Raw genomic sequence first — 27,925 nt, 5'->3', positions numbered from 1 at the left:
AGCGGTAATGAAAAAAGAAATAGAAAATAAAAAACGTTTTAATTTTTACAGTAGTGCGATAAAAATGCAACACATATACGGTTTGATTAAGTTACATAAAGAAGAAAAACGTTTAAGAATGATAGTATCGTCAATGAACAGTGTTACTAGTCAAACAGAAAAAGTGTTGTATAAAATTATAAAACCGTTAATTGGACTTAATAATAGAGCGGTTAAAAATTCTATCGAAGTTTATAATAACATCAAAAATATTAAACTTGATAAAGGAGATGAATTAGCTAGCATGGATGTTGTTAATATGTATCCTAGCATTCCACTAAATAAAGCTCTAGAAGTGTTACGAAAAAGACTCGAAGATGACAGAAATTTAAAAGATAGAACTAGTCTAAGTATTGATACTATCATTAATTTAGCAGATTTATGCTTAAGTAATACATATTTTATTTTTAATGGAAATTTTTATAAACAACTAAAAGGTCTTGCCATGGGTTGTTGTATCTCAGGGGCAATTGCTAATATTTACTTAGAAACCATAGAAAATGAATTTCTAGAAAATGATAAAATTTGGCCAAATTTAAAACTTTATAACCGTTACATGGACGACATTCTAATTATAAAAGAAAAACTATTAACTAGCGATACTATCTTAGAATCGATTAATTAAATCGATAAAAATGTAAAATTTACACATGAAAAGGAAAAAATGGTTGTCTACCATTTCTAGACTTATTGTTAACCAGAAAAGAAAAATCGATTAGCACATCATATTATCAAAAACCGACTCATGCGAAAAGATTTCTTAATTTTAATTCAGCGCACCCAAATAGTATAAAAATTAGTTTAATAAAAGCATTAAAATTTAAAATAGAGCAAATTAGTGACAACCCAATAATAGATAAGAAAACTATAGGTAAACAATTAGCAGAATGTGACTATCCAATAAAAGTAGTAAATGAAATTTTTAATTCAAATATTGTAAAAAACGACCCTCATAATAAATTAATAGAAAAAGAAAAAATAAACCTATTGGTGTTGCCTTACATTAAAGGCATAAGCGAAAACACAAATCGCCAGTTGAAAAAATTTGATATTGGACTAATCAATAATAATTTTGGAAATCTAGGCTCTATTATGTTAAAAAACCAACCGAAAATTGATATAACGTAGGTTTAAAAAACGTGAGGCTGAACACAAAGACGATATAAAGAAACAAAACCTTTTAAATGGGCTAGCTACTCATTTAAGCAAAAACAATGATCATACAATTGAATGGGATAGTGCGTAAATATTAAAAAAGGAATCAAATTGGCATAAAAGAAATTTTAAAGAATCTGTGTTGATTAAAAAATTAAAAAAACTAAACCAAGATAACGGTCCGTTAGACATAAAACCCTGGGGAGATTTTAAAGTGCCAAAAAAACGGAAAAAATAATTTGTCACCGGATAAGAGTTGTAAAAAATTGTGGTTGATATTTGGTTGTAATTTTAAATTTAATTACAAATAAACCTTTTTAATCAGTCATGAAGTATCGGGTCTCTTTTATACAATTTTACTAAATTTCATCCACTTGAAAGTAAAATAGAAACAAGTGTGCAAGCCAAAATATACCTCTCCTCGGAAGAGTTTTTAATTTTCAATGATGCGTAACTGTATCCGTGGTTCTGCGGTAGAACGCTCACCTGTCGTGCAAGATGGCTCGGGTTTGAATCCCGGCCGATTAAAAAATTATACTACACCCAATGATAAAGAGGGTGCTTTTGGAAAAAGCTTTTCCCTGATTCTAAGAAACTGGGTACGCAGTGATTACCCTTTGCTCCGAAAATGCGAACGCGTTCGCAGGCCTGACAGACAGACAGACAGACAGACCCACCCACCCACAGACAGACAGACAGACACGGTGGTTGTATAACCCCTCCTCCAAATCGGTTTTTGACATTGTCTTAGGAACTTTTTTCTTTGGAATTTCTTTTACTCTAGGGTATTTGAAATTAAGAATTAATTTTTTTTTATTTAAAACTAATTATTATTAAGAAATACATAGGGTGTTTATTTAAAATTAATTAACCTAATACTTACTGTGTTTTGGTTGGTGATGTACCCACGTTAATTATATTACTTAATACAGCAGCGTCCATTTTATCTAAAAAGTTTAAAACAATTTACTTACGTTTTTATTAATTTTTAATAAAGTTAAAATGAGTTTTTGAATACTCACCGCTTTTTAAATCGTCAATAGACCGTTAAAAACTCGCATGCTGGTTTCTTTAAAAAACATATGGAGTTTGGTTGGTCACGTGTTGTTATATTTGCCCCTGAATTCGAAGCCAGCGCACCCCTGTGAGAAAATCGCGAACTAACTCTATCTCCACCTGCTACGGAACGTAAGCGTGAGCTGAAAAGCGGCCCGAGAAGTGTCCTTCAGTAATTCGTCCATGATCAGAGTACCTAAAAGATTACAAACACGAACACGTGATTATTTTATATTTTCTCACCTAATCGACAGGCGTCGCTTAAAAGTAGTACCACATTAATACGGAACAACTACCGGTTGTCCGCTAGTCGTCGCCTCCGTATTGACCAACCGTACAATCTTGGGCCTATTTCTTTATTATGTCTATGGTTTATACTCTAAAAATGTAAAAACCACACCATCGCTCCTTTGACTATATTTATTCACCCCTCTAAAACAAGTAGGCCCGTTAGGATTAATGTTTCATGCGCTTCCATATAGGGCCTTCCACTCTATGTTAGTGGGTTACTCTATGGACAGGACCAAGGTTATTTTTGGGTTTCAGAGTATGATCTACAACTTTCTCATTGAAACTTTTTATCTAGCACCTACCGTTGAAAAATAAATATTTTCAAAACTGTAAAAAATGTTTGGTTTTTCTGAAATTCACAAATTATAGAGACGATTATGGGATGTATTATTCCTGAAAATGTCAAGATTCTACGAGATCTAGTTACAACCACCGTGTCTGTCTGTGGGTCTGTGGGTCTGTCTGTCAGGCCTGCGAACGCGTTCGCATTTTCGGTGCAAAATGTAATCACTGCGTACGCAGTTTCTCGAGATCTCTGCGTTCGCAGTTTCTCGAAGGGTTGGCAAAACCACCGTGTGACGGTGAGCGTTAACGGATTCATTTGCGGTTTGGTTTGGATGGTGTTTTTTCGCTCACCGTCGTGTAATGTTTATGCGTAGGTTGTGAGTGTTGAATTTGTTGCGTTTGTGTTCTGATGGTTGTGCATGTTGAGTCTGTTGTGTTTATATGGGCGTTTTCTCTCCAACATCTTCTTAATGACTTTGGTACGGACCGAGTGCTGAGTGTAATGCTACCTCTCAACGTCCAATGGCAGGGTTTCCACCAGTTGTACACGGTATTCGTCTTAGTATCAATTTGCGATCGCATCGGGCGGGATTTGAACCCGAGACCTCCTGCTTGACAGGCGGACGTTCTACCACAAAACCACCGACACTTGTTACGCCTTGTTGAAAATTAGACCTTCAGCTTTATCGGAAGCGTATTTAATAGAGTACGAAATTTTGGTTTAATTGAAATAGAATTGAAATTGAAATTATTGCATCGAAGAAATTCTAATTTAGCGTTTCTCTATTGATTAAAAACAAATGCGCCACCCAGGTTTCGAACCCAGACCATTCGGCTTGGCAGTCGAGCGCTCTACCACAGAACCACCGATAGCTGCCTAGGTTCACTGAAATTAAGACACGCATCGTAAGCATAATAGGTAATAAAGTCTTTTTTATTAATGAATTTATGAAGGCCTAATCTGGTTTTTTTAAAGGTTAAATCTTGTTTTAGCGCAGTCAGCCGAGATAAGAGGGTTAAAGGGTAGACCCTGTGGGTGGTCCACTTTGTTAGTTTTTTTGTTATTTATTTACGGGTATTTTTAACGACCTATATATAGTTGTGTTAATTCAAAGGAGATAATTTAACGTTAATTGCTTTAAGAGCTGGCGGTTAGTCAAGTGGCTCTCTGTGCTTTGTTGATGGTAAGGTTTTTGCTTCTTGTAAATATATTTGGTGTGGATATTTGGATATCTACGATTTCTAACGCAGTCAATGATTTCCTGGGTGTGCGAGTCATTATATGATATTGGAAATTGGACGGCATTGGTCTTTTTCATGCGGTATGTGCCACAACGTCAACTGGAAGTCTACGAGCGTTGAAATAAAATGAGCGTTAAAGATGCGGCAAGTATTTCGTAAGCGAGAAAAATACAAATACCATCTCTAGATATTTCTTTCATTAAAATTTGCTTAGTATTATATTCAACTGATAAACATGTACACTCTGTTCAAAAAGTCTTTGCCCGTGGGAGATTTCGAACATTTTCGCCCGTAATTTCTTGTAAAGTTGCATCAAGTCGAAGTGGACATCGGTAATAGATTAATAAAATGTTTAGCTACAAATTGGCCAAAATCATTTTCTGGATAGACTTATAGTTTGGCCTATTTTGGCCTAAAAGAGGGAGTGTCAACTTTTTTATTTTTTCATGTGCTCATTTGAAAAACGAACAGGGGCGACGCCAGATAATATTTATGTTAACCTTCAATTTGTTACATATTTAGAATTAAACAAAAACGATTACTTCAAGGAACTATAGATGGAGACAAAACCCGTTAACATTTATTATTTTAAATGGCTTGGTGAGATGTTTAGATATTTCTCAATTTCTGTGAAAACTTTTTTGGTGAATATCTTTTGAACCAATGCGTCGATTTGAATAATTCTAACACTTTCTAAATATAAATCAACCCCAGAGAACACGAAAATGGGGTTTAAAATGACCTGAGATCAAAAATAAAAAAGTTGACACCCCCTCTTTTAGGCCAAAATAGGCCAAATTATAAGTCTATCCAGAAAATGATTTTGGCCAATTTGTAGCGAAACATTTTATTAATCTATTACCGATGTCCGCTTCGACTTGATGCAACTATACAAGAAATGACGTTCGAAAATGTTCGAAATCTCCCACGGGCAAAGACTTTTTGAACAGAGTGTACTGTAAAAAGGGTTAAATTCAATTGTGCATTGTTTTAGTAAGTCTAACTCGCTGTTGTAACTACTTAATTTATAATATTCTGAATAAATTAAACTCGATTGTTTCGTCTCAATTATTTAAATTAAAATTAAAATTTTATACCGGGCAGGGTTTGAACCGAGAATACGTTTTTCGTAAATAACTCTGAATTGCGGAGATATCTTTGGGGGTCGTGTCGAGAAATTAATACCACTAGGGACCATTCTTCCGAGGAGAGGTATATTTTGGCTTGCCAACTTGTATTTATAAACAAAAGGCGGGTTAAAAGTAAATTTAAATTTTCAATTACGAAATTTAGATCAAAGGGGTTATTTCGTCACGTGTCTGCTAAGCTTTGTAGTAGTCTGCCTGCCTGTAGTTTTACGGTTTATGTCAAGTCAAAATGGCAACGCGAAGAATCATATTAAACCCAGTCATTTCAGTAGCGGCGCTAAGGGTGGGCTGAAGTGGGCTTAAGCCCCCCAGCATTTCTGAGAGGGGCCACATATTTTTATTAAAAGGGCCACATATTTTTATTAAAAGGGCCACATATTTTTATTAAAAGGGCCACATATTTATGATTAAGAGGCCACATATTTCAATTTATGATAGAAGACCATAAACAGATAGAAAAAGGGAGCAGAAATTGAGATAAAGTTAAATGGACAATGGAATGAAAAGAAAGGAAATTTATGGAAATACCCCGGGCATGTACGTGTCCCCTCCAGGACGGATACAAGGTCAGTAGGGGGTCCAGTAAACGCGATGAGAGCCGCAACAATAAAACTACCTTGCTCTTCTCGCTTCCTGGAAAATTTTGGGTCTTTTCGATTTCACCCTTTTTTGCGAAGTTATTTTGGTTCCCGCTAAGCTGCTTATTTATTTAACAGTTTCCATTTCGTTTTGAGCTGCAGAACGAGGTAGTTTTCTTTTGCAAGTCTTTCTCGAGTTATAAGTTGTTCAGTGTTGTTCCGGCGCGATTTAGGAATGTACTTTCCACCTAGGTCAAAATGTACTTTTGGAGGATAAAATGTACTTTTCGTTTATAAGATGAGTGGCGCGCGCCATCTATAAGTTTTATTACCAAAAAGCGCGGGAAATTTGAAAACGTTATTACTAAAAAGACACTTCATTTCCGGCATTTTTGTCTGCAAAAGGGGTTGAACCCCCCCACCCTATTGCTACTGACGTGTCAAAAGTCCGAAATTTTAACTGCCTTTAAAACGCAGCTGCCTTTGAAAACCAGTATTCCAGTAAGTCGGACTCGGAGCTATGAGCGGAATGTCGCCATCTATACAGGTGGGGCGAGGGGGGGGGGGGTTTACAATGGGAATTCGGAGATAAGCAGAAACTTTGTGATGGTGCAATTTTAAACAATCCCCCAAATTAAGAAATGTACTAAATATATGTCAATGGTATTAAAATATATTTTTGTTTCACATATTTTCACAATGTACTAACTACGTATCTAAAATTTTACTTTTGTATCATTAATTTACAAAATGTACTAAATACGTATTAAAAATTTCAAAATGTATTTATGTACTTCAAAATCAAAAAGGTATTAAAAAAGTACAAATGTACCGCCTGGAACAACAACTTAGTTGTTGTTTAGTCTTTTTTGTTATATTATTTTAGCAAGGGCGGACTTCTACCTCGAGGTTTAAAGAAGCCTTAATGCGCTTGTTTAATGTATAAACACTTAGCTAAATGACTAGTTAATAATATTTTATTTTTTAAATTATTTCAACAGCCTTTTTCAAGGCTAATTAACTATTAGTAGATATACAATATTTCGGGGCGTAGTTTTAGTACACTTAATAGACTCGAATCATTTTAAGAACAACTATGTCTGAAAATCGATTAACAAATTTTGCCTTGCTCTCTATAAATAGAGATTTATCTAATAGCATATGTAACATAATTGCTCATAAGTATGCCACTAGCTCTATTTCTTCACTAACGGTTTGTTTCACAGATATTGCGTCATCCGTACCCTACGTAATATTTGACGTCATATTTGATGTCATATTTGACGTCATCGAATTACAGGTTTATTGGTAGCCGTAGTTATACACCCTTTTATAACAGGGCGGCTCCGACACAGGGCCGGAGCACAGCCTACAATTTTAGCGTTTTAAAGTTACGAAAATTATAACAACATTTAAAACTATAACGTCCTCATACAATAAACACTCTACAAACGCAAAACAATAAAAAATAAAATACAAATATAAGTCGTATTAAAAGTCTTATTAGTCTTATTAGCCTTATTAGGCGGCTCAACTTCTTTTCCTTTACACATCTCAGCCACCCTTACTTCAAGTTGACCAATGTCTTTTATAACTTAATTCCTATCATCCCTAGCATCCTCTGACAAAAACAAGAAACGTAAAAAGGGTCAGTGCAACTTATCGCGGCGCCATTGCTCCCTGGCATTGTGCCATTCCAACAAGATACATTTAACTCCTACAGGGTTCCAATCAGAGCGCCCAAAGCCAACCATATCTTTGAGAGACGGGCCAAACCATTCAGCCCTCCAGTCATTACTCGTGGTACTCGTACCCACAGCAGGACACTCCGCCAAAACATGTTCAATATCTTCATAATACCACCCGCACAAAGGACATTCAGGTGAGCAGTCTGTCAGCTGACTCTGACGCCCCGCTGTCAACAGTGGCCCAGATCGGGCCTGGAACAGCAAACTGCTGCTCTTTGTTCCGTCATAAAACATCTCCGGAGCTGGTTTTTCCTTAGCCGAGTATTGTCGTAGGCTGTCTTTGCTCAGTACTCTAGCCTTCCAAGCACATTCAGACCCCCTTTTTACCTCGTTCTCCACTATGTTGATCCACTGTATATACGTTTCAGCCGTTCCTCTGTTTGTACCAGCCCCATGCGAACGATCCAGACGCTCCACAGCTTTTGTCCACTCCGTGCGAATCCCGTTTTTTCGTATATAGAGGAACATTTTCTTTACTAGCCTTCTCTCAGGGATAAATTTAAGTCTTCCCAAATACTTCAATTTACTCTTAGCTTCCCTATCACGAAACAGGCTCCACCCCATTTCGCCTTGGATCGCAGCATCTGCTGCCATTGGACCCGCATTTAGGAGTGTTTTACCAACATCCCGCTGAGCTCTATCCAATACCTCTAGAGTTTTGGGTGAATAACAGATTACCTCGTTCGCAAAAGTCAAGGCTGGGACAGCCACAGTTTTCCAAATGATACGACCTATTGCCAGGCCCCTCTTTCCCACTGGGCACTCTGGGCACGTGCCCAGGGCCCCGCGATCGATAGGGGCCCCCTAGTTCCAGCCACATCATCAAACGATAACCGATATTTATTACCGAAAAACATATTTATTTCGAAAAAATCTATTCTAACAAAATAGTGCTCTGTCAAGGTCATAGGGGCTCCATTATCCTAATGTGCCCAGGGCCTCCAATAGGTTAAAGACGGCCCTGCCTATTGCATATGGGTTATAGGACTCCCTCGCTGAGGTGCACACACCCCAACGAAACCTTTGCGCCTTCGTAATGAGTGCTCTCTCTCTTGTTTGCTGTTTGAGATCCGTGTTTTCAATTTAATCAAATGCCGATTATGTCGTCGTATAATTAGCTCTACGTCTGATAAACCGACGGCCATTATTTTAGTAAAAAAACCGGTTTGAACAACCAAGGCTTAGGAGCTAAAATGAACTACAATATAGTGTCAAGTTCTATTAATGTAATTAATTTGCAAATTAACCAAGTTCTCGGAGACTCACGTTCTAAAATAAATTTGCATTGTCAAATAAAAGAAGCAGGTTTATTGGAAAAAATAGTTGAAATTCTTTTTGAGCTTTTCTCGCGCATCTATAAGGTTAGAGACTGCAGATTCTTTTGATCCTACGCCTAACTCTTCTAGGCTTGATATGGGTTTTAATAACGCTGGTGGAATATCCCGCTTCGACGACTTGTTCCATTTTCGGAAAGCGATCACTTATTGGTCATTTTCCCCAACCTTTTATTTTCTAAATTACTCATAATTTAACTTCATCCGCACAAACCGAGCGAGTTTATAAATTTCAATAAAGCTACATTGGGCTGACTAAAATTCCGACGCAAAAAATTCCTTTTCAATTTAGAGGTTTTCCATTGGCTTAAATAAATATGTTAGTAGCCAATAGTGTGACTCCCAAAATTACTAGGATGAATAAAAAGGTTAAAATCTAATGTAGTCCACCTTTTTACTGGTTCATGGTGAAACAAACCGTTAGTGAAGATCTTTGAATGGAATAAAGGTACAGTGGCATACTTACGAGTAATTATGTTACATATGCTAATAGGTTGAGAGACAATAAAGAATCCTTGGTTGGTTCTTGACGAGTTTAGTAAAAAAAGAGAAGAGTGCAATTTATACTTCGAGTTAAATTTTTAAAGATGTATACGTTATAAAAGACATTTGGGAGGGCAAGCCCCAAAACTATAAGGGGTCACTAAAGTTGTAAGGGCCACAAAAGTCTTAGCCCACCTGTGAAAAAACCTTAGCGCCGCTACTGAGTCATTTTGATATATAATTTTGAGTTAGACGAAAGTGGAAGTTACAGGAGCGTAATAGAAAAATTACAAAACAGTGGTGCGTTAAAAAAAACTTTGTAACACTTTGCGCATTATTTATTACATACGTAAATATTAAAAGCCATGAAACCAAGGGTTAAATTTCGGACATTTTAGCGCGTTTTTCGTAGAAAACGAGAGAGAAACGTATCCCAGACTACCTCGGTCAGCACTATATTCCCGAGAAGAATGACGTTGGGGTCCCGTGACTTACGCGCGTCTTTATTGGTTCTCGCTCGCGGGGGGAAGTTTGAAAAGATTGAGCCCCTCAAACAAGGCAGCAAGCGAAGGGAAAGGTCATTTTGTTTCTAAGAGCTGCCCTATTTGCTCTTGCCGGTATATATTATACACATTTTATAGTTTAACGTTTAATTCGAAACGAGATTATTAAATAAAGAAACTATGCAGATGTTGCTAACTGCAGATTTCAGGCGTTGGCATACTGAAACGTGTCAGCAGGAGTCAATGGTACCGTTCTCAGGAACCTAAATACGTTCTCGCCAAACCTAATCCTTTGAAAATGCCGAGATAAAGATGACCGTTGACGAATAACTACTTTTCACGAAATAATACCCCCCAAATATTCGACGAGATCTTACCCCCCCCCCCCCCCCCTTAAAAGTCTAACGGGCCGGTATATTAAAACCTCGAGAGAAAAAAAGTCAGTTGTGACGATCGGAGCATGCGCGAAACAGCCGTCGGCGGCGGCACAAGCGGGGAACGCCCTCCGACTTCTTCGTGGCTTCGTGACAGCGTTGCCAGACGTACGATAATTATCGCACAGTGCGATAATTTAATCAAAATTTTTAGGGCATACTATAATTTTCATGGCGTATGATATCGTACCATTATTTCGATAATTCTGCCTCAACGTACTATAATGTACGATAATCTTTAGATTTTTTTAAAAACCTACGAACGATTTATATTTTATTATTAATTTATATAACTTTTCTATTTAAAAATGAATCATATACATTTTCTGTACGCGTAGTCCAGAGTGTGAGTTTATTACTCCTAGCTATTACCGCTTTTTTTAAAACATTTTTAAACATATTAAGTTCAGTTAATAATGATAATAGACATTTTGTTTATTTTCCTGAAATAAAACTCCCGTAGTGCTTTAAAAAATCATCTAAATTCAACGCATTTATGTATGAATTAAAATTTATCGCAAAAAAGAAATGTACGATAATTTTCCAGGAAAATCGATAATTTTTTGGCCTAGATACGATAATTTCAGATTTTCGATCTGGCAACGCTGCTTCGTGAGAAATTATTAGAAGTGATTTTTCCATTTTCTCTATCAGTCGCGCGGAAGAGTAGAGTGCAACTTGGCGCAGCGGGGATAAAGGCAGCGCGCCGTCAGAGCGGGAGGGATCAAATGATTCGGAAGATGAACGCGCCCGGAATAAACGCGCCACATTTCTATTCGCTTTATCACTTTGAATAGATTTTTTTATACATATTATTGAATTCGCGAACGGAAAAAAAAGGAGAAGTGACAGGGAAGATGTCCGATCATGAGGAAGAAAACGAAAGTTTGGAAGCGTTTTTGCGGAGTAAAGCGGCGGGACAGGGTCGCCGGCGGAGCAGAATCCCGTCGCCCCGGCGAGGCTCGTCCCCCTACCTCACCGACGACATGGCCAAAAGAAGAAGACTCTCTTCTTTCACGACGTCCTCCGGGGAGTAAGTTTGCTTTTGCGATTACGCGCTTAAAGGGACGAGGAATCGCTCGAATAAGGATCCGCTATGTCACGAGGGGCGGAAGGCCGGGAGTTTTCTAAAATTCGGGGCGGATTTTTTAAATGATTATGCCACCCTTTTAAATTACTAGGAAAATATAATTTACGTGGTACCAGAAGTATTTTATATCCATCTAACGAGAAAAGATCCATCCAAATGAAACGCGTACCCATAGAGTAAACCACTCGCGTAGAGTGGAAGGCTATCAGCGAAACTTGTTAACACTTTTCTTACGCAACGTCTTGTTTTCGAGGTGTGAAATAAACAAGTTGGTCTAAAGGTAATGTACAATATCGGGATAAAAAATTAAGTTTATACCCTAAAAAATATAAATACCACACCATCGCTCCTCGGACTATATTTATTCACGCCTCTAAAACAAGTCAGCCCGTTAGGAATTAATGTTTCACGCGCTTCCATAGGGCCTTCCACTCTATGTTAGTGGGTTACTCTATGCAGAATCTCGAACCACTTTCAAAAGTTAACGAATTTCCCGCCAAAACCGCGGAAGCGTACGCCGCGTCCGTCTAACGATGAACAATGCCAAAAATTACACCATATTTATTTTCTGTTTCTTGGATTTCCTGGGGTTTCTTAATATATTTCTATAATTTCGGGTATTTCCCAAATATTTCGACTATTTCCCAAATATTTCGGCTATTTCCCAAATATTTCGGCTATTTCCCAAATATTTCGACTATTTCCCAAATATTTCGGCTATTTCCCAAATATTTCGGCTATTTCCCAAATATTTCGGCTATTTCCCAAATATTTCGGCTATTTCCCAAATATTTCGGCTATTTCCCAAATATTTCGGCTATTTCCCAAATATTTCGGCTATTTCCCAAATATTTCGGCTATTTCCCAAATATTTCGGCTATTTCCCAAATATTTCGACTATTTCCCAAATATTTCGGCTATTTCCCAAATATTTCGGCTATTTCCCAAATATTTCGGCTATTTCCCAAATATTTCGGCTATTTCCCAAATATTTCGGCTATTTCCCAAATATTTCGGCTATTTCCCAAATATTTCGGCTATTTCCCAAATATTTCGGCTATTTCCCAAATATTTCGGCTATTTCCCAAATATTTCGGCTATTTCCCAAATATTTCGGCTATTTCCCAAATATTTCGGCTATTTCCCAAATATTTCGGCTATTTCCCAAATATTTCGGCTATTTCCCAAATATTTCGGCTATTTCCCAAATATTTCGGCTATTTCCCAAATATTTCGGCTATTTCCCAAATATTTCGACTATTTCCCAAATATTTCGGCTATTTCCCAAATATTTCGGCTATTTCCCAAATATTTCGGCTATTTCCCAAATATTTCGGCTATTTCCCAAATATTTCGGCTATTTCCCAAATATTTCGGCTATTTCCCAAATATTTCGGCTATTTCCCAAATATTTCGGCTATTTCCCAAATATTTCGGCTATTTCCCAAATATTTCGGCTATTTCCCAAATATTTCGGCTATTTCCCAAATATTTCGGCTATTTCCCAAATATTTCGGCTATTTCCCAAATATTTCGACTATTTCCCAAATATTTCGGCTATTTCCCAAATATTTCGGCTATTTCCCAAATATTTCGACTATTTCCCAAATATTTCGGCTATTTCCCAAATATTTCGGCTATTTCCCAAATATTTCGGCTATTTCCCAAATATTTCGGCTATTTCCCAAATATTTCGGCTATTTCCCAAATATTTCGGCTATTTCCCAAATATTTCGGCTATTTCCCAAATATTTCGGCTATTTCCCAAATATTTCGGCTATTTCCCAAATATTTCGGCTATTTCCCAAATATTTCGACTATTTCCCAAATATTTCGGCTATTTCCCAAATATTTCGGCTATTTCCCAAATATTTCGGCTATTTCCCAAATATTTCGGCTATTTCCCAAATATTTCGGCTATTTCCCAAATATTTCGGCTATTTCCCAAATATTTCGGCTATTTCCCAAATATTTCGGCTATTTCCCAAATATTTCGGCTATTTCCCAAATATTTCGGCTATTTCCCAAATATTTCGGCTATTTCCCAAATATTTCGGCTATTTCCCAAATATTTCGGCTATTTCCCAAATATTTCGGATATTTCCCAAATATTTCGGATATTTTCTACATCTCCGATATTTTCTCCATCTCCGATATTTTCTACATCTCCGATATTTTCTACATCTCCGATATTTTCTACATCTCCGATATTTTCTACATCTCCGATATTTTCTACATCTCCGATATTTTCTACATCTCCGATATTTTCTACATCTCCGATATTTTCTACATCTCCGATGATATTTTCTACATCTCCGATATGTTTCTTAATATTTTCCGATATGTTTCTTAATATTTTCCGATATGTTTCTTAATATTTTCCGATATGTTTCTTAATATTTTCCGATATGTTTCTTAATATTTTCCGATATGTTTCTTAATATTTTCCGATATGTTTCTTAATATTTTCCGATATGTTTCTTAATATTTTCCGATATGTTTCTTAATATTTTTCGATATGTTTCTTAATATTTTCCGATATGTTTCTTAATATTTTCCGATATGTTTCTTAATATTTTTCGATATGTTTCTTAATATTTTCCGATATGTTTCTTAATATTTTCCGATATGTTTCTTAATATTTTCCGATATGTTTCTTAATATTTTCCGATATGTTTCTTAATATTTTCCGATTTCCAGAAATTTTTAATAGTTCACATGCTATCCAAAATTTAATATCTCGTGGATTTCTAAATTTCGAGAAATAATAATTTCAATTTGTCGCTATACTTGTATGCCAGATTCGTTAATTCGGTTCAGCCCACCAGTCGAATTGTGTCGCCTCTCCTTTTATTTGCGGTAAGATTCCTCAAAGCTTGGTGGTTTCACGCGATTCAATCAAGTATTTCTAAGCAATCTACAACATATCCTCGTGCGGGACAAAATTAATAAGTGAAGTGCTCTCGCCTCTGGCGCTGGGTGGGATCCTGCGTGGCGCAATCGGCAAAACGCCAAAGAGACAAAGAGAAAAGACAATACCAATCAATTTGAAAGTTGACGTGCCCCGCGAATAAGTCACGCTGTCACTTTCAACGCCAAAGTCACCAACTGTCACCGCAGTCCTGGACCCAAACTTCTTTTTTTCACTAGAGAGGTTCGTTAGTAGACATTTTGATAAGAGCTCTCGGAAAACCCTCCTATACGCGGAATCGTTCGGGTCGAACTTTAGGTATAGCTCAAGAATACCTCACCATTTTTCAAAACACATGATTAGCTACACCTTCAACATTCAAACGATTCTGTGACCCTTTAAGTACATCTACAACTGCAGCCTCGATCGTAAGTAAAAAAAGGGCATATGACACTGAAGGATTTTGGTTAATGACAGTCTGTCATAGAGCGAAAAACCTACCTTCAGACTTCAGATACGAAGCGTTTATAATAGTAGGCTATATTTTAAGTTCCGGTTCAATAATTCATCATTAGTTTGCCAAAGTAAGCCTTATTGGTCACTTTTGAAAGAGTATCATTTTTTAATACGCCTTGGTGGCTCTGTAAAAAAGGCTTCAATCGGAAATTTGTCGGACATCTTTACCCGTGAGACCAGCAACAACTGCCGCCAGACCTTAGCCACGTTATAATTTACATTTCATTAGAAAACAGACATTTAAACAATTACGCGCGGACCATAAGAAGGGTCATCTTTATGTAATTATGTTACATATGATAGTGACAAGTAGTAGTTTCAATTCCAGAGCCACTAGCGTGACTTAAATTAAAGATATTCTCACAATCGGTAACTCAGTTTTCAAAATTTTATAGCGTCGTCCATAATTAGTTAAACATTAAATTTAACTATTAATTTAGGTCGTTCAACTGTAATGGAAGCCGAATTTAGCTATTTAACTATTTATAATAGTTGGTAGATTTTCAACTAATACATTATTAAAAATATATTGAACGATAGATGGAGTTTACTGTTTAAATGTGAATTGCGATATTCCGTACGGCATTAAACTTGGGCCGACTCTTACGTTCTTGGTATCCTAAATACGTTCTTGGTATCCTAAATACGTTCTTGGTATCCTAAATACGCTCTTAGTATCCTAAATACGCTCTTGGTATCCTAAATACGCTCTTGGTATCCTAAATACGTTCTTGGTATCCTAAATACGCTCTTGGTATCCTAAATACGCTCTTGGTATCCTAAATACGCTCTTGGTATCCTAAATACGCTCTTGGTATCGTAAATACGCTCTTGGTATCGTAAATACGCTCTTGGTATCCTAAATACGCTCTTGGTATCCTAAATACGCTCTTGGTATCCTAAATACGCTCTTGGTATCCTAAATACGCTCTTGGTATCCTAAATACGCTCTTGGTATCCTAAATACGCTCTTGGTATCCTAAATACGCTCTTGGTATCGTAAATACGCTCTTGGTATCCTAAATACGTTCTTGGTATCGTAAATACGCTCTTGGTATCCTAAATACGTTCTTGGTATCCTAAATACGTTCTTGGTATCCTTAATACGTTCTTGGTATCCTTAATACGTTCTTGGTATCCTAAATACGTTCTTGGTATCCTAAATACGTTCTTGGTATCCTAAATACGTTCTTGGTATCCTAAATACGTTCTTGGTATCCTAAATACGCTCTTGGTATCATAAATACGCTCTTGGTATCCTAAATACGCTCTTGATAGTAGTAGATATTTATAGTCATTGATCGCGTAAAATAATTAAAATAAGAATACGAAACTAAATATTTTTGTATTATAGTTTTCAATAAGTTCTGTGCATTAGGTTTTTAGCTGGATTTTGATCAGTTAACTAATTGCCGATATATCACATTTACGAAGTGTATTTTATTTTAGCTTCGCAGTTCCCTTTAATCAAATAAAAAGGCAGAAACGTCGTTAGAGTGGTGCGGCTCTCTACATAATGGGAGACAGGTGGACATTTCAGGGTTCACTTTTTCCGGACGCGGGCCGGATTCAAGTTTCCTCCCTTTAAACTAAGACCCTAGCTGACCGCACTCGCTCTGACCACCAATTAAATATCTATACTCTAATCGCTAAATGATCAAATTCTAACACGAAGTAAATCTTGCACACTGACGTATACACTACACGTGATTTATATGTATAATCAGAAAATTTAAAAAAAAATAAGGGTGGTAAGGCTATATTATAAGTCAATAATATCTTTCCATAAGTATGTCTCTATGGGGAATATTTTACTGAGATAGTGACGTCATTCGAGAAAGAATACGGCGTCGCGATGCGGTGTGAGAATGCAAAAACCGCGTCTATGTCGGGAAAAGCTCTCGATAAAAAGTTGCGAAGAATAGAAAGTTACATGCTTGTATATTACAGGCTTATGGTTATACTATCCCGTCTATATTCAAATGGGGTGAGCAGAGAGGGGCAGAATGCGTGGGTGGAGGGTTTGTATTGCGGAGACTACCGGAGCGGGGGGGCGCATTTATAATGCATGTTGTAAAGGGGACCACGCCCAAACGGTGAGGGGGGGTGGAGACGGACGGGCTATGCGGGACAGCACGCACTCCGGCGTCCTCTGTGTACACCTGAAAAGGGGGTCATCCTCCGGACCAACTGCCGAACACGTGTGACTCAGATTCACGATATATTTTGGGACTTTATCCGTTTTATATTAAGTTTTAGGCGTTATTTAGGGAAGAACAAAAAAGATACTTCTTCACAAATTGAGTTACACAACACGGCGAAATAAAATATCGCTTTACTAATGGCGTTTCGTTACAGACATTTTAGCTATTAACTGCTGGGATTATTGCCGTAATTAACGGGCATATTAATGAGAGGTACTAGAAAAAATAGATCGGTCGATTTGATCTAAATTCTCGTATCTGGAGGTTTATGAGCTAACTGAGAGGATAAACCAAGTAAGTCGCGATACTTCGCTTTAGAAAAGAATTCGTAAAAAATATTTTTTATATTTAGCTTAGGTGACCTACGTGAACAAAGTAGTTTTCAAAATATAGCAATATTGTAAATGGAATTTTAACACAGTCAATGAAATATTGTTATTTCATTGTATACAATGGTTTCTTTAAAAATTTTATCTATAAATAAGTGAGGCTTGGGACTCATAACTACTTTGTTAAAATCTACCCAAACCTTTGAACCTTGGATCATCATTCTCAAAAGGGGGAAAACTGATTGTAGGGACGTGGCAGAATGGCGGACTTAGTGAGGGTAAATCGCAGGGCTCACGTTTTAGCATGAAACAGTCTACATTTCTAGTATTAGACTATTCCTTTTAATAAGGCGACTCAGGGCCGGCTTGGTGTTTTGCGGGGCCTGGTGTGAAAGCCAATATCGGAACCCCTCTTTTTAGACGATTTTTAATGATTACTATTTTTTTGTTAAAGAAACTACACAATCATATTGCATTAAATATTTTTATTAACATATGAAATCAATGACATTTTGAATTGTTTTAACGTGCGTACTATAATTCTAATTTCACGGGGCCCCCAATTTTTTTGTGAACCGCGGGCACCTTATACACACCCATCCAAGCCGGCCCTGAGGCGACTTTTAATGCCATAATTACTACTGTTATAATTAAATATATAAAACAATAACTAGTTTTTTTTCTCAAAAAAAGGTTTTTAGATTTGCGGGCCTGCTGGCTAGTCAAAATCCTACTCTCAAAATACGAAACATTGAAATAGTAAAATTAATAACTCTCGTATTTCAAATCTTTAAAATATAACAAAGCGTTCAGGTACAAGAACACCTGGACAATAGCTTTGGAACCCCACTATATACATTGGTTTTTTTAATGTAATATTGGGCCGTTCATAAATGAAACCGGCCGAATCCGTTAAATATTTAAAGATCGAACGACGATTGTCGCAACACCGGACCTATCCCCCGAAAAGATGAAACGAACGATAAAATTCGCGTGCGCCATCCTAAATCGCGACGCAAACCCCGCGTCGTTAAAAAAGGAAAAAAAGTGTCGTTTGTACGAGGCTGGCGACAAAACCTACATTCACAAGTTGACATCTTCGGCTTTAATTACGGAAATGGGGTCCTACAGGTGAGTCAAAACGAGGAGGGGAACCCCATTCCGACGTGTTAATGGGCGTACACCAAACAAGGGAACGTCCAACTACTCCAGGTAGGCCTGGGGGTGGTTAAGGGGGAGGCCCGCGATGTGGCGCTGTGGGCGATCCCCGCTGGATTAGCGACAATCATGGACAGCTGACATCGAACGTGACAAGATCTCATTACTTTCCCCGAATCTCGAGTCCAGCAAATGTACTTTTAACGTACGATACTGGCGTGAGGTAGTCGGGCTAAGAGCAGTTCTTTTAGGCCTAAATTGTTTCGGCCTTACTGCCAAGTGGCGTTGTCTCCGCCTAATCCCTATACGCTCGGTTTAATGATTTTCTGATATTTTGTTTATGATGGTCGACGTCTAACTTGATTATGTAGAGTCAGTCTTCCTTGTGAGTGTAATGCAATTCGAGGGGATAGTTACATTATCGATCATGAAAATTTTATATCCATCACTTTCGAATAAGAAAGGTTTTTTTACCCAGTTTCCGTACCATTCCCGTAACGCGCAGTGGCGTAGCCAGGATTTGGTCGGGGGGTAAAAAGTTTTCTTGGACCACGTAACACCCCCCGCTCCCCTGATTACATCATTGACAGTAGACCAATTTTAATAATATCTTGGGGGTTTTTTAATTAAATATTTTGTAAATTTAAAATTCTTCTTATCTTATTTTTAAATTATCTCTGAGTTGTGTTTGTTTATCTGGATAATTACTCCAAATAGGATTTTCCTCGGAGCAGTTACCAGCGAGGCGTAATAAATATAAATATTATTATTATTGAAAAAAATTAAAAACCAAAAACAAATGTACATACGAGCATACGTTTTGGGGGGTTGCGCCCCCTGTGTCCTTCCACCATATTGATCTACGCTTCCACCTTGCTACGCCTCTCGTTTATGATAAACCATTTATTATATCTTTTGCAGCGAAACGGCCATTTCAATCGACGAAGCCGAGATGACGGAGGAGGAGGTGCTGGAGACGTTGCGACTGCACAAACAAATGATAGAAAACCTCAAGACGCAACCGTGGAGAATGAAAAAGAAATATCGGATTCTCAGGTACCTCAACGCGACAGATTTTACCCCTTTCGACGCGAATCCCCACAAAATTCGTCCAGTTCCCACAACGCGTTTTCCCATAAGCGTCACGTCACGTCCGGCTACTTACCGGAAGATCGAGTTCACACTGGGAACTTTTGTAAATAATTTATTTACAAAACAGTGAAAAATCTAGTAATTTCGAATAATTTCCGAAATACGTATTGGTATCGACAATATTGATTCGCAAAATAATGTTATAGTACGTACTGTCCCGCAATGATACATAGCGCCATAATGATTCGTAAGTACGCCTATGTCTCATATTTCCATTGAAAAAATTCAAACGTATGCGTAAAAAACCTAAATAGAAAATTCTCAATTTAATCCTTGAGCTATTGAAAATATTACCATGGAAACTATAGGGAAGCACCGATATGGGTACAGCCATAAGTAACATAATAACAATAAGTCTAACAATTAACGAGATTTACAACCAAACTGATTTTCATAGTTATTGCGCAATCAAGATGCTTTCTCAGCACAGAGCCCTCTAGGGTCTAAAATACGCGAGACTTCCGCTAACCCGAAAAATCTGGTTTGCGAGATATAAGCGGAATATTAGGCTAAAATGATAAAAATTGAAAAAGTTTTTCTCGGCGTCACGAGCTCATGTTTTTTATCACACGCGGGCTTCTAAACAAAGCCAAAGCCCCTCGCGACTCCAGAACGTGCTCTCCGATACTAGGCTTAAATTTTAATCAAAACGTAGTCATCCAAAACGGTAAGTCGCGAGTCCAAGTCACAGCTTGAAGAGAGTATCAGTGCCCCGAAAAAAGGTTCGGTTAGAAAATTAGCATTAAAGCAATAGGAAGTGTCATACTCATTGTTATTATGTTACTTATTCGTGGCCGATAATATCGGCCGACATTAACCATCTTTCATAACAGTTAGTAGTGTATATGATAAAGTCATTATAAAAGACTGTCAAACCATTTTATTCTAAATTTTCATTAAAAAAGGTTTGCAAGAGCATATCCGGATTTGTTTCTTTGCATTTTACGTGATACATATTTTCTATCACAAATCGAATAGTTAGTTCATCGAGAATTTTCAAATTTTTAAGTTTTACCTGAAAATATTTTTCTTATACCGGTAACGGCCAATATTGGCTTCGTTTAAGTCGATATTGACCGATACCGATATTAGAAAAAAGGAGCGATAAATCGATGCATCCCTAATGGGATCCAAATATCTTGATTCCAAAAGCCAGAAAATCTGCGCGTTCCGCTTCCCATCCATGACGTTGATGACGCGTATTTCATCACTATAGTTAGAAATGACGTAATTTACGTCATATCCCGTGAACGAGGTTTCATTAAAGAAAATAACATTAGGGCATACTTATACTTACGAGTGATTATGTTGCGTATGATAGCACGGGTTGATGTTAAGTTTTATCAAAAGATTTTAATTTTAAAAGGGTTTCGGGCTGTTTGGGTTGGGTAAGATTGCTGGTTCTATAAATTTTATAAAGTTAGGCTAAGGTAAATCGAGTCTCCATAGGTTTTCTATCAATCCTTTGTAAATTTACCCTGTTTCTATAGAAAACATTTTAGGCTTTGCGTAAGTGATTGAAATTGGTATTATTGTTTAATATTGACACAATTAATGAACACTGACAAGGAGACTACCCGAGGTGTTACACACCAATTTTGTTCAAACTCGGGGGATTGGTAGACCTCCATATAACTTGAAAAATCCTAAAGGGATTTTATTCAATGGGGAACGGTTTTGCCATGGCAACGAAAAATGTTTTTTACAACATAAAATGGAAATTTTCCCATTGAAAATAGCATTTGATTTTGACCGATTCCAATGGTCTTCCCCTGTGAAACATTTTACAAAAATGAAAAAAATATTAAAATTCCAAAATTATAAAAAATTTATAAAAATTGACGAAATAAATCAAAATTGGTCACATTTTGATCAATTTTTTAATTTTCTTCACAGGGAAATCGGTCAAAATCACATGTTATTTTATGTTGTCAAAAACATTTTTCGTTGCCATGGCAAACCCGTTGCCCATTGAATAAAATCCCTTTAGGATTTCTCAAGTTACATGAACGTCTACCAATCCCCCGAGTTTGAACACCTTGTGAGTTCAATCGTGTGGAAATCGTTTTGGTTGAAATATAAGATCCGCGGTAGGTGCAATGGGTTTAGAGAAACGAGAATTTAGGCGGTAAATCCTTTGGAGAAATCGGCTTTGCTTTTGGAAAGAAGACTTTTGAGAATTGCGGAAATAGGAACAGCGCGATAGTGGAGGGTAAATTCTGCCCGACCACACCAGCAGACAACCTTGGACCAAAAGCGAGGAACCCCCGGTATATAAAAAGGGGCCGGATACCCCGGATTTAACGAGTAAAACAACGTTCGTTTTCACCTATTAAACGGCGGCCAAGGACGTCGAAGCCCCCCTCTATTAAAAAGTGTCTCATCTCGGGTTCGATATCAGTCCAAAGGTTGAGCCATTCCAACCCTTCAATCCGCCTACTCGAAGTCGCTACGGACTTCGGTCGCGACGTTAACGGGGTATCCGAGGGAAAGGGCTCGAATAAACTGCACCGAAGGACAGGGGTAGAAAGGGACCTTCGCTCGCTATCTGGGGCCTCGCGATCTGTGTCAGAGAGGCGCTGCGCTCCGCCCTTGGGCCATTAATAAAAGACCCGCGTGGGTACCCGTAGCGATATCCGCCCAACTGTTTTTAGGGCGACGCAAAAAGGGTAACCTCCCTTCCCCGCGCCTCGATAATTTAATAAGGAAAAAAAACAGCGATATATCACGCGAGTTTACACCCATCCACAATCGGGAGGTACCGACGAACGTTTGTTTATACCTAATCATTCTTTACCCTACAGTGTAACGAAATTTAATTGAAAAAGTTAATTTCAACAGGGTTTTGACGTTATTAAGCCTATCATTTGGCGGCTTCTACAAATTGAGAGTCGTTGTTTTTCCCGCGAAAATTGTAGGTACGGCTGCGCCCATTTTTGATGAAAAGATTCACTCTCCTATTGAGACATTATACGCTTTGTTTACGAAAATAACCATAAACGCTATCCCTTTTTCCAAAAACGCGTTAATTTGGGATGATTTTTGCGACCCATTTTTTTTTTTTTTCAGGAAAGCCAAAACATACGTTCAAAAACACGAAGGAGAACTAGCGCATAGTAAAAGATCCAAAGATATATTTGCCAAATATTCTATACTCATATCCAGGGTAAGAATTATTAGTCACTCTTTCCATTTGACTGCTCGACGTCATTGATAGAAAAACATGTTACGAAAGCAAATGACATATATCAGGGCATAAGTACGTTACTTATGATAAGTGGAATAGACACTGTAGCTTCCAGAAGGCTTTGAAACTCTTGGTATTTCGCGATAAAACTCGGGTTAATAATATTTGAATTTGGTGTGCGAGTAGGTCAGACCTGGTGGGCCACATCCTGACCTTTTTCTTAAAAGAGCAAATGGTATCAGTCCAACGTAAATTTTTTTTGTAGGCGTAAAATTTGAGGAAATTATGACTTAATAAAATATAGGGCTGGGCACTACTGTGTATTTCAATAGACATAACTTGGCGGAAGTAATTAAGTAGCCCTAACATATCCTCAGGAACTTTAATTTATATTCCTCTAGTCTATTTTCTTTGCTCTCAATCGGAAGATCCTTAAACGATTTAATTTTTAAAAGAGACACGATACTACTAGACGATCCTTCTATTTCTAATTGTTTATTCGCGACCGGAAGCTATCGCTACGCCCTCTTTTAGTGGCAGCCGAAAACTAGATAGGTAGCGTATTAGCCTATGCTATTTGTGTTGGCAGGCAGAAGCGTAAGAACTTTTTATGTTACGCAATTAGTAACCAATTACCCGTATGATGCGTGAAACTATAATAGTTTAATTTTAGCATTTTATAAAAAATTTCCACTTGTTTGTGTTTCCTCCGTGGTGACACAGATCAACCACGACGCCCAGATTGAAGCATTTTTCTATAATTTGACAATAGCAGACGCTATATCATAGGCGCTACCTCGGAAGAGTGTGCAGTGCCACCTAGATTCGTTTAGATCATTGAGTTGGGAATGTTAATCTAGAAGTCCAATCAAAACGTCGGATTTCAGTATTTCGCGAAACAAGTTTTAAAAAAAAAAGAATACTGCCGTCTGCTCCCAAATGACCAGAAAACTTCATCATTTTACTGGTGGCGCCGTCTCTCTCTCAATGGTTCGTTCAATTAAGACGCGTTTTCCGGCAAAAAGATTTTTTTTTCAAAAATAAAGGATGGCGCCACGGGTCCTATGATAACGTTTTCTCGTCATTTTAGAGGAGACGGCACATTCGTAATTTTCAAAAACTCGCGGAGAGCAGATTTGATTGGATCTCTAAAACAATATTCCCAACTCAATGGTTTAGATCGCGAATATATTGGTACAATCAGAAGTAAATAATATAACTCGTACGAGACATTTATGGTATAATTTTTATATTATTCTTTATTTCGCTAGACCAGAATTTAAAAATAAAACCCAGTCATCTTTAAGTTTTAATTTTCACCCTTTTCTTGTTATAATTTCCTTCTGTTCGTACCAGTAGTGATTTCAAGTAAATTCTAGAATTAGTTAATGATGAAAAGGCAAGAAATTTGCAATAAATATTTAATTAAAAATTTATATCAAAGACGATAAGGTAAAGTTTTTATTTATCCATTAGATGAATAATTTCCATTTTATATACATATTTTTGTACCAATATGTACAAATAAAAGTATCAAAATTATACTTAATTTTAATAGCGTTTTGGAAGCTCTTTCTTAAGCTGACAATATTTAAAAACGGAGTTGATTCTTTTTCAAATTAAAAACTGATTTGAAGCCTAAATTGAACACAAATTAATTCATTTATTTCAGTGGTGGCAACGTTTTAAAAGAGAATTAGAAAATTTCGTAGTGAGCCTGACCCCCTGGGAGATGAGAATCAAAAGGATTGAGAGTAAGCGCAATTTCACTGCATTAAGATTCCTAATCATTTAAATACACCCAGCCACGTAAAAGGAATAACAGCGGAAGTATATCATATAAATCTTAACAGATAGTAACTGATCTAAGCTTTAGAAATAAAAGTCGTATCTTCGCAGGCTCAATCATAGATATAAGAAATGTATATCAAGGTCTAGATAAATTTCGGGGCGTCTAAGCCTAACATAAAATACGGAATTGACACCTAGCAGACACCGAGGAAGGCACGTGACCAAGAGCGCGAGCTCTCTTAGCATTTTAGTACTAAATGCTTGACCTTTCCGCAGGCCGTAGTCTTTAGACACAATCTGTTGGTGACTTTTAGTATAATTTTTAAGCAGGAGACAATAGCTCTCCCGACGATAGCACGAGCTTTCTTAGCGATAGATAGCGCCTTATAAGGATAGCCTGCAGAAATTACGCGTTTCTGCTAGCTGTCACCTCCGTATTCACTCCCTTTGAAATATTTTATCTAGACCTTTATATACGTTTCCTATATCTATGGGCTCAATGCGGTTGTAAAATGTCAAAAATACACCACGAAAGGATATTTAAAATTCATATTAATAATTACGGAAATGTATTAATTACTTTGGAAAATCAGCGTATTTTCTCTCCGCATAATTGCCCCCCCCCCCAGCCTGCGAAGGGACATATTTCGGGCAAATAATATTAACAGTATACAGAGACGAATAGTTCACTGATAAAATTCATATTATGCACTTCCGATGACAGAGATCGTCAACAGCGTCTCTTTCGGCTTAAATCTAACTGTAGGCTACTCTTTAAGGTCATTTCGGATCCGTAGTAGCCTCCTATTTCCTCTTTCTACGATGGGTTTTTTGGATCAACATTTTTATTACCGTTTTCGTTTGTTGTTTTCTAATGGTTCCCGAGGTTAGTTCACGCTCCCTGAAAGAGCCACACAGCGGCGTTTGAATTTTCCTAGTTGCCCGAGTGCAGTGTCGCAACCAGCCCCCCCCCCCCCAGGAAGAACAAGAAGAAAATAAGCATGACCCAAGCCTTCACAAAACGTTTTTTTGCTTATCATTACTCATCGACAACAGAAAAATTTTAGGTGCGCCACTGCCCGAGCGAGCTCCGGAACTCCGGAAATAGGGTTCATACAGACCTGGAAAACCTTGCAAATCTGGAAATATCAGGGAATCCGATTTTCGACAGAAAAGCCAGGATAATATCAGGGAAATTAATTTTATTTGGTAAAAATTAGGGAAATTTATAAGGGTTCAGAAAGTTTGCCCCAAGGAATACAAATTTACATAAAAAGTTTTTCCCAATAAAGATTTTACTTTATTTCTTCTTTGATATTATAATATGGAACCAATTTAACTTAAATGACTCTGTAAATCTAGTTCAATTTTATCTTGCACCTGGAACAATCCGGGAAATATTCGTGGGAAAACCTGGATATATCAGGGGAAATCGGGTTGGGAATAGCTGTATGAACCCTGATCTGGTATCACGAAGTACGCTACTCGATTTTCACCCGGATTTTTCGAACGCCAGTGCGGCTCTTTATTTGGTATGAAAGATACTTTTAAATAGTTCTTGAATAAACATTTTTAAGGTCCTTCGAGCGGACGAAGATCCGACAGGTATGAGAAAAGAAGTCAAGAGTGATGAAATGGAAAGCGCCTTGAATTTACAAGCTATTTGGGAATTTGAGGTATACCTTGCTCGCTCTTTTTGTATGTAAATTACCAGTAATTATAAATGGTGTTTTTTCCAGGGATATTTGAAATACTCGCCCATTTTCTACGGCTATTACAGCAACCGCGAAAAAACCAAAGAAGGATACCGTCTTCCTTTGGCATATTTCCTCACTTCCTTGTGTGTTTACATATTTAGCTTTTTCTGTATTTTAAGAAGGTACGTTGTTTTCAAAATTTCATGTTTAATCCTTGTAGCTTTATCGAGATCTCAAACGCTTTGTAACACACTTCACCCCAAACCCCTTACAGGAATATTTCCCATGGCATTAGTGTAGATTTATCGAAATTGAAAACCCCTGTTAATACACTTCATCGCAAACACTTCGCAGGGAAATTTCCCATCCCATCCCATCCCATCCCTGTACGTTTATCGAAATTCCAAACTCCTGATAATTTAATTCGCCTAAAACACCTCGCAGGCCTAAAACCAGGAGTTCATCGAGATTGAAGTATTCAACTTTAAGTGGCGTCTATCTTAATTTTCATTGATTGCCGTACGTTTTTCCGCGCCCAGTTAGTTCCGCCTTTGCACGATAGGAAGCGCCATAGCATGGGGTAGATTTTTAATTAAAATCAAGTTTCACAGGAATTGGCACAGATTTTACTTCGAACGCTACAATTTTCGTGACTAAGGTGAACATCGGATATGTGGGTAGTGCCTTGTTCGCCTGGTGATTCCTGGAAGAAAAACCACGCCCCTCTGCCTTGCCTCGCGTAATCTTTTCAGCGAGTAAGGGGAAGGTACTCCTATACGATCACAGACTCTCTCTCTCTCTTCGTGTAGGCGTATAATGTTCAGTTGATATGAACCACCAATGGACTGAAATGTAAAGAAAGATAAAACACGGTAAAGGTAGTCAAGTCCATAATGTAAAGAGGCGAGAATAAAATAAACCCTAAAATAATTTAAAGAAATTACAAAACGAATTAGAAACTATAGAAAATAGCCAGAATTTGCAACGGTAGACCAGTTTCGCCGTATTTGGGGCTCAGCAGTACCGTGCAGGGAATCTGGCGAAAATTAAGCAAAGTCTAACCATTAAAAATTTCAAAACTCAACGGAAAGCGAAATATGAGGATTGTGGTGGAGAATACCTTCCATTGAATCAGGGGGGAAAGGTTACGTATTCTCTGTTAACCTGAATACATTGTTAACATGACGAAACATTAGTTAAAGGGAATATAACCCTCAAAGCAATCTTTGTGGAAGACCCCGTCAATTTTTCAAACATTTCTAAAGGCAAAGGCAAGAGCGGCCAGATCTGCAAACGTTGGTGTTCCACACCCAATACCTGAGGTTATATTCCCTTTAAATACTTTTATCTAGATGAACTCTTGTTATAACGTTTATCGATGGGTCGGACACTGCGAAATGTTTCGTACGCGATTTTGATTTTTAAAAATTGGATTTTCACGCTGATTTGTGGATTTTTATGGTGATTTCGATATTTCAAGGCTGATTTCTTGATTTTCGAAGTGATTTTTAGATTTCAGACATCGTTTTTCCGTGGATTGTACGGGATTTTTTACAAATGTCCGACCCATCGATGTTTCAACCGGCGTTTTGGG

General features: G+C 37.5%; 1 protein-coding gene across 3 annotated transcripts in view; it reads left to right on the top strand.

Moving 5' to 3' along the window:
* The first annotated feature begins 10,993 nt into the window (after positions 1-10,993).
* Positions 10,994-27,925, top strand: part of Tmc (Transmembrane channel-like) — a 36,761-nt gene continuing 19,829 nt past the window's right edge. For all 3 annotated transcript variants that reach the window (XM_090173490.1, XM_090173491.1, XM_090173489.1), the window contains exons 1-7: positions 10,994-11,329; positions 19,426-19,560; positions 22,726-22,822; positions 24,516-24,597; positions 25,414-25,520; positions 26,212-26,310; positions 26,374-26,513. In XM_090173490.1, coding sequence (XP_090029616.1) covers positions 11,154-11,329; positions 19,426-19,560; positions 22,726-22,822; positions 24,516-24,597; positions 25,414-25,520; positions 26,212-26,310; positions 26,374-26,513 — 836 coding nt within the window. In that variant the 5' untranslated portion in view covers positions 10,994-11,153. The remainder of the gene's footprint in view (positions 11,330-19,425; positions 19,561-22,725; positions 22,823-24,515; positions 24,598-25,413; positions 25,521-26,211; positions 26,311-26,373; positions 26,514-27,925) is intronic.

Source organism: Leiobunum rupestre, chromosome 4 (assembly GCF_980474605.1).
Source record: "Leiobunum rupestre chromosome 4, qqLeiRupe1.1.hap1, whole genome shotgun sequence".
In the NCBI taxonomy this organism is placed as follows: domain Eukaryota; kingdom Metazoa; phylum Arthropoda; class Arachnida; order Opiliones; family Sclerosomatidae; genus Leiobunum; species Leiobunum rupestre.
The sequence above is the reverse complement of the archived record's forward strand: the minus strand, read 5'-3'. Positions and strand labels throughout refer to the sequence as shown.